Source organism: Aptenodytes patagonicus, chromosome 10 (assembly GCF_965638725.1).
Source record: "Aptenodytes patagonicus chromosome 10, bAptPat1.pri.cur, whole genome shotgun sequence".
Classification (NCBI taxonomy): Eukaryota; Metazoa; Chordata; class Aves; order Sphenisciformes; family Spheniscidae; genus Aptenodytes; species Aptenodytes patagonicus.
In genome coordinates, this window is record NC_134958.1 from 6,275,424 (window position 1) to 6,288,169 (window position 12,746).

At 57.1% G+C, this 12,746-nt stretch overlaps 1 protein-coding gene across 1 annotated transcript; it reads left to right on the forward strand.

The window, feature by feature from the left end:
* The first annotated feature begins 365 nt into the window (after window positions 1-365).
* KIF7 (kinesin family member 7) lies at window positions 366-11,136 on the forward strand. Its single transcript, XM_076347929.1, has 18 exons — window positions 366-684; window positions 1,941-2,141; window positions 2,388-2,799; window positions 3,564-4,095; window positions 4,397-4,534; window positions 4,684-4,911; window positions 5,332-5,537; window positions 5,824-5,930; window positions 6,238-6,393; window positions 6,741-6,943; window positions 7,060-7,257; window positions 7,505-7,630; window positions 8,131-8,307; window positions 8,613-8,828; window positions 9,028-9,234; window positions 9,623-9,821; window positions 9,914-10,063; window positions 10,282-11,136. Exons 1-18 carry the CDS (start codon window positions 381-383, stop codon window positions 10,665-10,667), a joined length of 4,146 nt encoding a protein of 1,381 aa, XP_076204044.1. The 5' UTR covers window positions 366-380; the 3' UTR covers window positions 10,668-11,136.
* Window positions 11,137-12,746: the final 1,610 nt, after the last annotated feature.

The following is a 12,746-nucleotide window of genomic DNA, read 5'->3' on the forward strand; positions in this document are numbered from 1 at the left end:
GACGGAGCGTCCTGTGAATGACGGAGCACCCCACGAGTGATGATGGAGCGTCTCGGGAGCACCCCACCCCTTGCCCCCCACCTGCCGCACCGCCTCCGCAGCCCACCCGTGTCCCCCGCCCCCTCCCCACGCCACCCCAGCCCCACCGCCCACTCCGGCCGCTCCCTCCCGGGCCGTTGCCCTTCTGCCCAAGGGGCGGCGAGGACCGGGCGACCGAGCCCGCCGACCCTCGGGGGAGAGGGTCGACCCCGAGCCCCGGGGCTGGCGGGGCGGCGCTGGCCGCTCCCCCTCCGCGGCGCCGGGCGGAGCCGCCTGACGCCATCGCGGCGCGCCGGGCCGGGCCGGGCCGGGCCCATCCCGCTCCCCGGGGCGGCCCCGCCATGGCGGCGGAGGGGGCGGCGGTGCGGGTGGCGGTGCGGGTGCGGCCGCTGCTGCCCCGGGAGGCGCTGCGGGGGCACCGGCCCTGCCTGCGGGGCGACGCCGCCACCGGCGAGGTGGCGCTGGGCCGCCGCCGCCGCTTCCGCTTCGCCGCCGTGCTGCCCGAGGCGGCGGGGCAGGCGGCCGTCTACCGGGCCTGCGTCCAGCCGCTGCTGCGGGCCTTCTTCCGCGGCTTCAACGCCACCGTCTTCGCCTACGGGCAGACCGGCTCCGGCAAGACCTACACCATCGGGGAGGCCAGCGTCGGTGAGTCCCGGCGCGGCCGGCGGCGCCGCGCCCGCCAGCATTGCTGTCCCGCCAGCACCCGCCGCTCTCCCCAACCCCGCCGGTGCCGCGTCGCCACCTCCCTCCCTCCTTCCCGAGCCGAGCCACCGCCGCCACCGTCCCAGCCGTCCCTGCCATCCCCGCCCGTCTCGTCGGCTTCGCTCTCTCCACCCAAACCCGCCGACATCACCGTCTCCATCGCTTCCAGCATCACCATCCCAACCCCATCCTTCCACCCTGCCCTCCCCTCTTGACTCTGCCAGCCCCCCCCCCCCCGGCCCAACCCCTGCCCAGCCCCATCCGCCTTTCCTCCCCACCACCCGCGCTGCTCTAACCGCCCCCGCCACGGACAACACCTTCTTGGAGATGACAGCACGCAGGTTTTCTCCTCTACCGCTGCAGGACAAGCGAGAGGACCGTGTCTGGTCTGGAGGCGGTGGTGATCTTCCTCGGGCACCGCTGCCTTCGGCTGGCTTGAATCTGTCAGCTTTGGCCTGACATAAGCCCTAAGGAGAAGGGGGGTTGCGGGGGGTAATCCTGTTAGTTTGTTTATGTGAAGAAGAGGAAGAAAGAGGAAACCTTTCCCTCCTGTAAGTGCTGGTTTAATGGTATTATTGATATCTTACAGAGGATGTACTGTAGTTAATTGCATAATTTGTAACCACTAAATTGTTTCCATACTGTCAACCTACCTCTGTTTTCAGTTTCCCAGTTCAGGCTATCATTGCACCAAATTTGGGCATTGCCCTTTTACACGGCTGTCGGAGACAAAAGCAAAACCATTTAAAATCCAGATGGCAGAGTGCTGTGGCCAGCTACAAGCAAGCTGCAAGTACATAAAAAACTTCTTGGGAGCTGGGAAAGTTTGTGGACTTGTGCTGGCTTCAAAGGACAGCACGCTGTAGCTGCAGGCACAGCATCTGCTACCTGCTGAAAGGCTAATGCCCCTTTTTTTTTCTCTTGAAGAAGGACTGGAAACAAGCAGCGTTGCTAGAAGCCACCACGCTGTGCAAGGGAGCAGTGGGATAGGGTTTGCCCCAAGGTCCTGTGGCTTAAAAACTCTCAGAGGGATGTTTAATCCAGGCTGCGAGGGCTGAGCTGCGGGAGGGTTGTGAGGCTGCTCTTTTCCAGTTGACGCGTGTGCTGCAGGCAGGCTCCTGCCCGCAGCTCTGTCCCCAGCCAGCACGGGCTCCCCGGGCATTCGCTGCTCCCAGTGACCATGTGCATCTCTCCGCCAGCTTCCATCAATGAAGATGAGCAGGGCATCATCCCACGAGCCATGGCCGAGACCTTCAGGCTTATCGATGAGAACGACCTGATCGACTACACGGTCCGAGTGTCCTACCTGGAGGTGTACAAGGAGGAGTTTCGGGACTTGCTGCAGGTGGATACAGCCAGCAAAGACATCCAGATCCGGGAGGATGACAAGGGGAACATTGGTATGTGTGGCTGCCCACAGGCTCCCTTTTCTGCCCATGCCCGAGGCCAGTGTTGGGTTATCTGTCCCTGAGGGCAGAGCCGAGTCTTCTCCCTCCATCCCTCTTCTGCAGCAGATGCTGTGCTTAGTCCTTCTCGGTGTCGAAAAGCCGGTCTGTATGGGCAGGGTGATGGCACCAGGACGTGCAGAGGATCTGCGTCCTCGGGCAGCCCGTCCCTCCCAGCCACAGCTCCGTTTGCCATTGCAGTGCTCTGCGGCGTGAAGGAGTCAGAAGTGGAAGGGCTGGACGAGGTGCTGAGCCTGCTGGAGATGGGGAACACAGCCAAGCACACGGGAGCTACCCACGTCAACAGGCAGTCGAGCCGCTCGCACACCATCTTCACAGTGACCATGGAACAGCGGCGCGGGGCCGGCCGCCTCCCCCTGCACCACTACCACCCCTCTGTCCCTGCCTCGGGCCAGGTCCTCGTTTCCAAGTTTCACTTTGTGGACCTGGCGGGCTCAGAGCGAATTGTGAAGACGGGAAACACAGGGGAGAGGCTGAAGGAGAGTATCCAGATCAACAGTGGCCTCCTGGCCTTGGGCAACGTCATCAGTGCCTTGGGAGACCCTCGCAGGAAGAGCAGCCACATCCCCTACAGGGACTCCAAAATCACCAGGTACGGTTGGGACCAGGACCCCCATGCTCCGCATGTCTCGCAGGCTCTTGTCCCAGCAGGAGGGAGGCAATGCTTCTCCCTGTCTTTCCCATGCCCAGCCTGCCAGGTTGGGTGGCAGAGTCCCCAGGCTAGCCAGGAGGAGCTTGCAGGGCCAGTTGTCCCTTCTGCTCTTATGCTGGGGCTCTTTGACTGCTTGATGGGACAGGGCCAGTTGACCCACTGTGCCTCATGGCAGTTTAACAGGTCTACCCTCTGGGGGGGGGGTTTCACATAGGGAAGCTTGAAGAGAAATGAGGCCAGGATAGAAATGACAGCCTAGCTCACCGCAGTGCTGCCAAAGACAAGCCTTGCTTAAGTCATGCTGCCAAAGCTGAGATGGGGTGTCAAGCATGGATTATCCTGCCCCTTCCTGCCTGGCAGCGAATAAAAGACGCTTCCAGTAGACTTGTTTGATGGTCTGCAGTTACTTTTTAGCTCAAGCAGGTGGCCTTTGCAGTCTCCACCAGGTTCCTGTGCAGCATGCGTCTAGTAGTGATCGCGGAGTCGGGGAGCTCCCAGCGTTGGGAATTATTCAGATGGAAACTTGCCATGGTGCGAACTGTTACTACTTTGCTTAATGAGTCTGCTCACTTCACTAGTGCCGAACTGGCCACAGAGCGAGAATATCATTTTCCTTAGGCTTAACCTCTGAAAAGGGTTGGAAACCTCCTGGATCCTGCATTATTTTGAATTTCAGCTATTTTAATTGCTGTGCTCTTCCCTAGGATCCTGAAAGACTCTCTGGGGGGGAATGCCCAGACCGTGATGATAGCCTGTGTCAGCCCATCCTCCTCTGACTTCGATGAGAGCCTCAATACACTGAACTATGCCAGCCGGGCGCAAAACATCCAGAACAAGGCCATCGTGAACTGCCGCAAGGAGACGGAACACGTCGAAGAGCTTCACCTGCAGATAAAGAACCTGCAGAAGGCACTGGAACAGCGGCACCGCTCCGAGACCCGTATCATCAACCGCTCGGCCACCGCCAAACGATGCGCGCCAGACCCCACGGCTCGGCTGCTGGCGGAGTGCGCGCATTACCGGACCTGCACCGACGCCGCGTACCGGCTGCTGATGGAGCTGCAGGAGGACAGTAACCTGACGGTGGAGCAGATCCTGCGGGTTAAGGAGTGGCTGTGCACGGTGGAGAGCGAAAGGAGCGAGCTGACCTCGGCCGGGCTGGATAGCGGCATCGAGAGCACCTCCGCGGAAGACCAGAGCCCCGAGGCACAAGGCTCAAAGCTGGCAAAAGCCCAGGTAATGGTTGGGGTGGTTTAGCTCCGAGGTGGGGCTCATCTGATGGCCACTGAATGCAGCAGCCTCAGCACGGCACGGTGGAAGGGTCAGGAGAGGGAGAGGAGAAGCAACCCAGCCAAGAGGCTGTAGGGAGGCAGAACGATGTGGTCCTCGGAGCAGGCAGGGAGACGTTGGATTCAGCTGCGGCCGAGAGATTTATTTCACAGGAAGAATCTGGGTCTGCAGAGCTGCTGTGCCCAGCATGGGAAGGGAAGGACAGAGGTGGATGCTGATGCTGGCTCTCTTGTATTTCGGGGGGCAGGTGAACAACGAGAAGGGGTGTGAGTCCATCAAAGACGAGCAGGTGGCCAAACTGCAGAGGCAAGTGGAGCGCCTGGAGGAGGAGAACCGTGATTTCCTGGCTGCCCTGGAGGATGCCATGGAGCAGTATAAGCTGCAGGTATTTCTGGGCTCTGCTCTCTTTGTAGAGACCTGCCCCACTCCTCCCCTTCCTTCTTCTCCAGGAGAGCGCAGCCCAGCTTTCAGGTTTCTCTGCAGCAGGTCCGGGACCCACGTGTACAAAACCGCATTTTTCTCGTTGCCTCCTAGAGCGACAAGCTGCAGGAGCAGCAGGGTAAGATCTCAGAGCTGCACGTGCGCTTGGAGATGGCAATGCCAAACCTGTGTGTGCCAGGACTTCTGGAAAACCTTCGCCTGGTGACCGCTGGCCAGAGACCTCACACGGCCCCGCTGGATGCAGCCCCGTCCCATGGGCTCAGCCGGGTTCCCTCAGGGCTCCTTCCTGCCGAGCAGAGTGGAAGAGCCCTTTGCAGGAAGGTGAGGGTGCAAGTCCGTGCCATTGAGGAGCTGCTGCCTTTTCACTGGGGTGCCCTCCACCGCAGGAACCGCTTTTTCCCCACCGTTGAATGTGAACCTTGTCAGAGGTGTAGTCCAGAGGACTGCGCTTAGTGTTCACATCCAAAGAGATTCACAACTCCGGCAAAACCAGCCCAGCTTCAAAACTGAGGCTTATACTTCGATGTAATGGGCGGGTCCCAGATTTGCTCAGCTTCTGAGCAGCAGAAGGCAGGAGGGCAGGCAGCTGGGTCTAGCAACACACCAGTTCTCCTGAAAACTTGCTCGACTCCATTTTGTTGCTTTTCTTTGTGTCTAGCAGTGATGCCCAGCTGAGAGCTGCTTGTTCTAACACCAGCTCTCATGCAACACATTTCCTCTCTTTTTGATTCTCTGCCCCAGCAGCTCGACAGCAACCCCTCCTTCCAGGAGGAGGACCTGGCAGGCTGGCACCTGAACCACGCGCAGTGCCCGACCGGCAATCCAGAGATCAAAGCCGTGGTGCTGAGGAGGGAGCTCAGCCGGGACTCAGAGAAGCCAGCAGAGCTGTCCTCAGGAGAGGAGGAGGAGGAGGAGTGGGAACAGAAACGGTCCCTGTCCCAGCGCCGGTGAGTTGGGGCTGTCCCAGCACTGTGCAGTGCCCTGACAGTTGCATGACCTGGCTGTCCCACCTCTGCATCTCAGCTCTCACGTAGGATGTAGAAGCAAACGCTGCCTCTGGGGTCAGCGATTCTGCTGAGACAGCTGCCTGCTCGCTGGGGAGCCAACTACCATCTTTCCTGACCACGGCTACTGTTTCTATCTCCTTCTGAAGCCTGGGGATCATGAGGGTCCTTACCGGGAACAGCTCTGGCAGTGCCCAGACCCAACTGATTAATTTGCTGCTCCTTCTAGAAACGGGATCCAAAGTTGGAGCAAGAAAGAGATTTGCAAGTTGAGCGAGGAGCCCAGTGGAGGCAATGCCCCCTCAATTCAGGAGGAGCAGCCGGAGCTGTCAAAAGGCAAGTGGTGACCGTAGGTTGTTGGACAGTCTTCCTAGGGCTGGTGGTGCTTCACGGGCACTGTTGCAACGTGTCCCACCTAGATGAGCCCAGAGGACAAAAACGGAGCAGATGACAGTCTAGCTGCTTTTGTTATGGAGAAACTTGAACTGCTGGGGTCTGGCCAGAGCTGCGTGTTTTGTTGGAAGCTGCGGGTGACTCTGGGCAATGCTGTGCCAGTTCTTGGCTACGCATCTGAGGTTGGATTGTCCTTCTGTCACCCAGCTGCTAAGACAGGACCTTCCTTACCCGGGAATCTGTGTTGCAGAGGTCTGCAGGAGGCGGGAGCTGCTGCTCGGTCCCTGGGAGTGCCTGCCAGGGAAGGACTCCGAGTGGAGGCTGGTGCAAGCACAGCAGAAGATCCGAGAGCTGGCAATCAACATCCGCATGAAGGAGGAGCTGATCACGGAGCTCATTAAGACAGGTGCAGAGCTGCTGGTGGGAACATGCATCCATTCCCTATGAAATCTCCTCCTAGTTGGGATGCTTGGTCTCTACTCCCATCCTCACCTTCCCTCCCTGCGTTGTCTGTGCCCAGTCCCTTCCCCTGTAGGCAGCAGAGCACTGTTTCTCCATCCCTCCAGCTGAGTGAGACCCTTCCCATTGGTTTCTCCCCAAATCCCATCCCCGGAGTAGCTGAGGGCAAGGGAGCATTCAGCCTCTGTAATTAAAAATATTTGAGGAAGAGAGAGGAAAGGTCCATCCCTTGGCAGGATCCTGGCTGCGAGGGAAGGGGGCCTGGAGGTCACGGCGGAGGGGGGTGTGTTGCAGGCAAGGACGCCCAGGCTCTGAACAGGCAGTACTGCCAGAAGATCAGCGAGCTGGAGCAGGAGGCAGAGCAGGTGCGGGCAGAGCTGAGCGACAGCCAAAAACAGCTCCAGGAGCTGGAGGGCAAAGAGCCATGGGACCCCGGGGAGAAGCGCAAGCTGCAGGAGTACCGCACACGCGTGGCAGCCGCACAGAGCAAGGCACGGGTGAGTGGGAAGGGCTCTGCCCACCCAGGGAGGTGGGCAGGGGAAAAGTTAGGGGCATCTCTGCAAAGGGCACGGGGGAGACACCGAGCCCAAGGGCAGCTTTCGCCCTCCGGCAGGTTCTGTGCAAGAAGAAGCAGGCAACGGAGAGGCTGGTGTCGCTCTCGGCCCAGAGCGAGAAGCGAGTGCAGGAGCTGGAGAGGAACATTCAGCTGATGCGGCGGCAGCAGGGCCAGCTGCAGCGCCGGCTGCGGGAGGAGAGCGAGCAGAAACGGCGGCTGGAGACGGAGGTGAATAAGCGGCAGCACCAAGTCAAGGTAGGAATGGGCAGGAGCAGCTGTGCTACTGCGGTGTTTGTGAGGATGACGATGGGTGGGCTCTGCAAGCTGCCGGGCAGGCAAGGGTAGGCCTGGTGGGGTCTGCGATTGTCTTGGAGAGCACGGGGATGGAGAGAGGATTATTTAAGAGTATCCAGAGAGCTAGCAGAGAACATAACCTGTCCCTCAGCCCCTGGCTGTAGGGCAAGCAGCCTCTTGAGGCTCAGAGCTGCTCCTTCCCATACAGGAACTGGAACTGAAGCACGAGCAGCACCAGAAAATCCTGCGCATCAAAACAGAGGAAATAGCAGCTTTCCAGAGGAAGCGGCGCAGCGGCAGCAACGGCTCCGTGATCAGCCTTGAGCAGCAGCAGGTACAGGCAGAGCGAGCCTGCCATCTCCTTCCTGTTCAAAGGGGACTGCCGTGGCAGACTCCTGGGTGACGGGGGAGGCCTGGAAGCAGGGGCTTCAGCCTGAGATGGGACATAGGCCCATCCTGCCCCTGAGGAGGACAGTCCATAATGTCACTTGTATCTAGTAGCAGAGGACTTAGATCTTGTCTTACCCCCAGGACCAGGATTCTCTTCTAAATCCTAGCATTGGTAAAGAAGCTGTGAAATCATGTCTGTTAGCAGAAGGGTGGTGGGAGATGCGGCCTCCAAGGACTCCTTGGCAGCTGTGGATTTAGCTCAGCTCTGCCTCTCAGAGCAGCTGGAAGGATACAACCAGTGAAGTCTGGGCTATAGGGGTCAGCAGAGATGGACTCAAGATTCTCTCTCTGATCTCAACCCCGTTGCTCTCTAGTTTAGCAGTCCTGGGCATTGCTGCTGCTGTCTGCATGCATGCACATGCCCTTTGCCTCTCCTTCCATCAGAAAATTGAGGAACAGAAGAAGTGGCTGGATATGGAGATGGATAAAGTTCTCGAGCAGCGCCGGGCCCTGGATGAGCTGGAAGATGAGCTGCGGAAGCGGGAAGCTATTGTGGCCAAAAAGGAAGCCCTGCTGCAGGAGAAGAATGGCCTGGAGAGCAAAAGACTGCGCTCCAGCCAGGTAGGACAAGAGTGTGACACCTCAGCCCCTTGCTTGATTTCCAGCAGAGGTGGGAAGCTGGAAGACCTAGGCGCCATCCTGGGTCTGGCAGAGGGCTGCAGATCAGGATGAGGTGGTGTTGGGAAGTGGGTAGCAAATCTGCCTCTACAGGAGACCCTGCTTGTGCTCTGCCTCTGAGCTAGTTGGTTTGATAGCCCCTGGCTTAGGAGTGCACGTGGGGTCACTTGACCTATGGAGGGAGTAGAAAGGGGCTGGGGGTTTGACTTGCCTTTAGAGCAGATCCCCTTGAGCATCTTCTGCTGCAGGCCCTGACAGATGACATAGTGCGTGTGTCCAGCCGTCTGGAGCACCTGGAAAAGGAGCTGACTGAGAAGAACGGGCAGCTGCGTCACGGCAGTGCCCACGACCAGCAGCAGATCCGCCAGGAGATCAACAACCTGCGCCAGGAGAAGGACCAGCTGCTCAAACAGAGGTTGGAGCTCGACAACAAGCTGCGTCAGGGCACCCTGCTGTCCCCAGAGGTACCTCTTCTTGGGCTGGGCTGCTGTGCTTGCAAGAGCGTGAGGCAGCGTGGGGTCATTAGCAGATGCTTCCCCATGTCCCCAAACTGTGCGTATCCCAACTTCTTGCCAGCGCTATTGAGATGACAAGGGAGGTTAGGGCAGGGTGAGATGGAGCGAACCCTTGTGCTCCCTACTAACTGCAGCTCTGCCCTGGCAGGAAGAACGGATCTTGTTCCAGCTGGACGAGGCAATTGAGGCTCTGGACGCAGCCATCGAGTACAAGAACGAGTCCATCACATGCAGGCAACGAGTCCTGCGGGCCTCGGCCAGCCTGCTGTCCCAGTGTGAGATGAACCTCATGGCCAAGCTCAGCTACCTCTCCTCCTCTGAGACCCGAGCTCTGCTCTGCAAGTACTTTGACAAGGTGGGAGACAACTACCCTCTGCATTGGTGGGAACTGTAGTATCTGACCAAACTCTTGTTTTCCTCAGCCTCAGGCCTTCTGCTTGCCTCCTACTGTACTTTTGACCTGTAAAGTCAGGCCACAAAGCCACAGCACCATGATCCCCCACCTATCCCAACACCTAGGAGAGAGGCTTAACTAGTCATAGGATGCATGGATCCCTGCGGTGGCTTTGCCACGTCAGTGCAGCCACATGTTGCTCTTCCCTCTGCGAGGCAGCTGTGACATCCCAGAACTACTAACCTTCATACGCTGTACCAAAAAACTAACTTGATTAGGCTCGGTGGTGCAGGAAAGCTTCCAGGCTCTGAAGGAGCTGAGATGTTTCTTGCTCTTGGGTCCTGGCCAGGTGGTGACGCTGCGAGAGGATCAGCACAGGCAGCACATTGCCTTCTCGGAGCTGGAGATGCAGCTGGAGGAGCAGCAGCAGCTGGTGTACTGGCTGGAGGTGGCCGTGGAGCGCCAGCGCCTGGAGATGGACCGCCAGCTCACCCTGCAGCAGAAGGAGCACGAGCAGAACATGCAGCTACTGCTCCAGCAGAGCCGTGGTAACCACCCAGCTCCTGAAACGGGCAGCAGTGGCACGGCTTTCGGCTTTCACAGGGCTTGCAGCTTGAAATGGCCTTGTTTTTCCTTGTAGAGCACATGGATGAGGGGCTGGCCAGCAGCAAGCTGCAGTACGAGGCGAGGATTCAGGTGCTAGAAAAGGAGCTGAGCCGTTATATGTGGGCAAACCAGGAGCTGAACCAGAGGCTGAGTAACATGAACCTCCATCCTGGACAGACCAAAGGTGAGAGGAAGCCCAGGCGGGGGGCTTTGCTGTTCCTACCAAGTTAAAAGGAAGGGAGTTTAAATTCCTTTGCCTGGCAGCAAGAGCTTGGAGCAGAGCCGGGAGCAGTGCGGGTGCAGGTCATTGTTGGCCTCGAGCAAGTGCTCTACAGGCACTGATTTTGATGGGAGAAGTAGAGATCCTGATACTCATCTCGCTGTACCCCCAACCTTTCCCAGCAGGGACGGAGAGAAGCATTCACGGGGCTGGGGACAGGGCTCCCCCTGCGCTCGGGACCTGCGAGGAATCCAGCCTTGGGGAACAGCCTGTACCTCTGGCCGTCACTGAAGAAAGCCATCGGGTCAGGGATGAGAGCAGGGACCTGGTGCACGCCCCTTTGCCATCGACGTGGAGGCGTTCCTCCCTGCCCAACGACAGCCCCGGGGACCTTCGGCACAGGGAGGCCGAGCACTTGCCGAGAGCGGGGCAGCCCCACGAGGTGCACCCGCCACGGAGCCTCGCTCCTGCCTCCAAGCCCCGCCGGGAGCTGCGCAGAGCCAGCCTGAACGTGACCCCAGTGCCTTACCACCCAGCAATGATAGACGTGAGGAAAAATCCACTCTAGACACAGGCTTAACGCTTAACCTGGCACAGGGCAGGGAGGAGCAGATATTGCTGACGCGAGCTTAAGAGCCTTTCTGCCCACAAGCCAGCCTGGCTACAAACCTGTTATGTACCAGAGGCCTGAGGAAGAAAAAGACATGACTTCTCATCATAAGGGAGATAAGCATCAGCCTACGTTCCCCACGTTGCTGCCGGTCTAGACAGTGCTGACTGGACACCTTTCCTCCGGCACCCTCAGCAGCTTAAACACTGGGAAGTGGGAGGTACCTCCCACCCTCGCCTCGTAACACTAAAAACTTGTTTACAGTTTGGAAACCTCTGCTGCAGGGCTTGCTCAGCCCTAGCAGCCTTGGAGGAAGATGCTCTGCAGTCCCACAGAACTTGTACATAGATTTTTTTTTTTGTAGTAACTTTGTTTTTTTACATTTCTACTGTAACTTTTCTAATAAAGCAGAGTGAGTTTTATGAAGCGGTCACTTGTCAGAGGCTCCAGTCGTCACTTACTCTGGGTAGGTAGGAAAGGAGTTCTATTTAAACCTCACTGCATGGGAACTCAGCTGCTGTCAGTGTTGCCTTAATGTTTAAGTACCTGCTTTGTAAGTGCTCACAGCCAGAGCTGGTAGGCTTCCTACGTTGAGTTGCTGCAGGAAAAGCATCTCCAGACAGCAGCAGCATTGTCTGAAGCATCCAGGATAAAAGCAGCCCTGGTTAAATGCCATTTTCTGCTCCAGCCTATAAGGTGCTTTAAGCAGCATTTTCTTACTCTTGGGAAAACTTCCAGTCTGGATGTAAGGGAGATTAAATACAATCCTGCAATTTAACACTGACACCATCCACCTCGGGAAGGGGGACGTAGGTTTTAACTCTGGCAGAGCAAGAAATGAAAGCCCAGGTACCTGCTTTAAGAAGAGCAAGGGGGGGAAACAGCAGCTTGGCTACCTGACCCCAAAAAGCAAGCCACTGCTTCAGCCTGAAATCACGAGTACAGCTACCGCAGCTACCATTTGAGGAGTAACATACATCAAGTTGAAAGCCAGCATCTGAAGTAGGAACCACCTGATCTTCCTCCTGCATACTTGATCTTGCCTGTAGGGGTGTGGCTTTGAGGGGGGACATTACTGAGGGCTCCGGGTGCGGCTGAGCTGCACAAGATTTAAGTTCAGAGCCTTTATTTTCTGCTGTTGAAAACAAAGATCTTCAGCAGAGAAAAGAAGAATCCATCCTACTTGGAAGTAAGTAGTAGTCTTGGAGCTCCACACTTGTGTATCAATTCACATCCTTGAAGCAGGTGTACCTCTCCCGCAAGCAAAACAATCACTGGTAAGCACACTATTCCTCCTCTCTTGGCAGAGGGAAGCAGTCAGCTTTCCTGCAACAAATAGTGTTTCCAGGAAACAAATTCCATTCAGTACCATCTAGCCCCTCAAAGCCTTAAAGCCACGTAACAAAATTCTGCATTGCCATGCCTGGTTTCAGGATGACCTCATGCTATCTTCATAGCTCTCTGCTTCCTGTGCGTTACTAGACACGGTGGGGTGACTTCCCCGATACCCTGCTGTGCACAAAGAGATTGCTATCCTAAAGGAAAAACTCAGCCCTTCCAAGATAATGCACAATTTTAGCCCCTTGTAGGCTACATCTCAGGCACTGAATCACAGCTCCTCCTGTCTTCATGGGGTTAGAATGCAAGCACATGTTTCACAGGCAACTAAGTCACTATTTAATCAGTGACTCAGTTTAGTAAAGAGTAGTCTTTGAACTGTCATCTCCAGTTATTCCATCACGTTTGACCTCCCAGGGAAGCTTCCCCAGCCAGTCCTCTCCGGCTCACTGCAAGTTTGCAGAAAAGGACACCGAAGTTACTCCATCAGCACCTGCTTGCCCAGCAGCGGCCAGGAGCAGATACACCAAACCATTCGCGATCTGCAAAGAGGAATAATCAAACTCCTCTCCTTCCCTGTTCCCAGCTAAATTATCTTTCCCCTGCTCTGTACTCTTTTGGCATTTGTCAAGTAATTCTGAGGGATTTACTCATTAATCCGTCAGAGCTAATCTGCTTGTTATTTTCTCACTAAACTGA

What these genes read in the sequence shown, in the direction of transcription:
- KIF7 (XM_076347929.1), top strand. Translation starts at nt 381, where the DNA reads ATGGCGGCGGAGGGGGCGGCGGTGCGGGTGGCGGTGCGGGTGCGGCCG. An exon ending in CATCGGGGAGGCCAGCGTCG is followed by an intron (nt 685 to 1,940) that starts GTGAGTCCCGGC and finishes TCTCTCCGCCAG; the next exon opens with CTTCCATCAATGAAGATGAG. An exon ending in GCAGCCGGAGCTGTCAAAAG is followed by an intron (nt 5,931 to 6,237) that starts GCAAGTGGTGAC and finishes TCTGTGTTGCAG; the next exon opens with AGGTCTGCAGGAGGCGGGAG.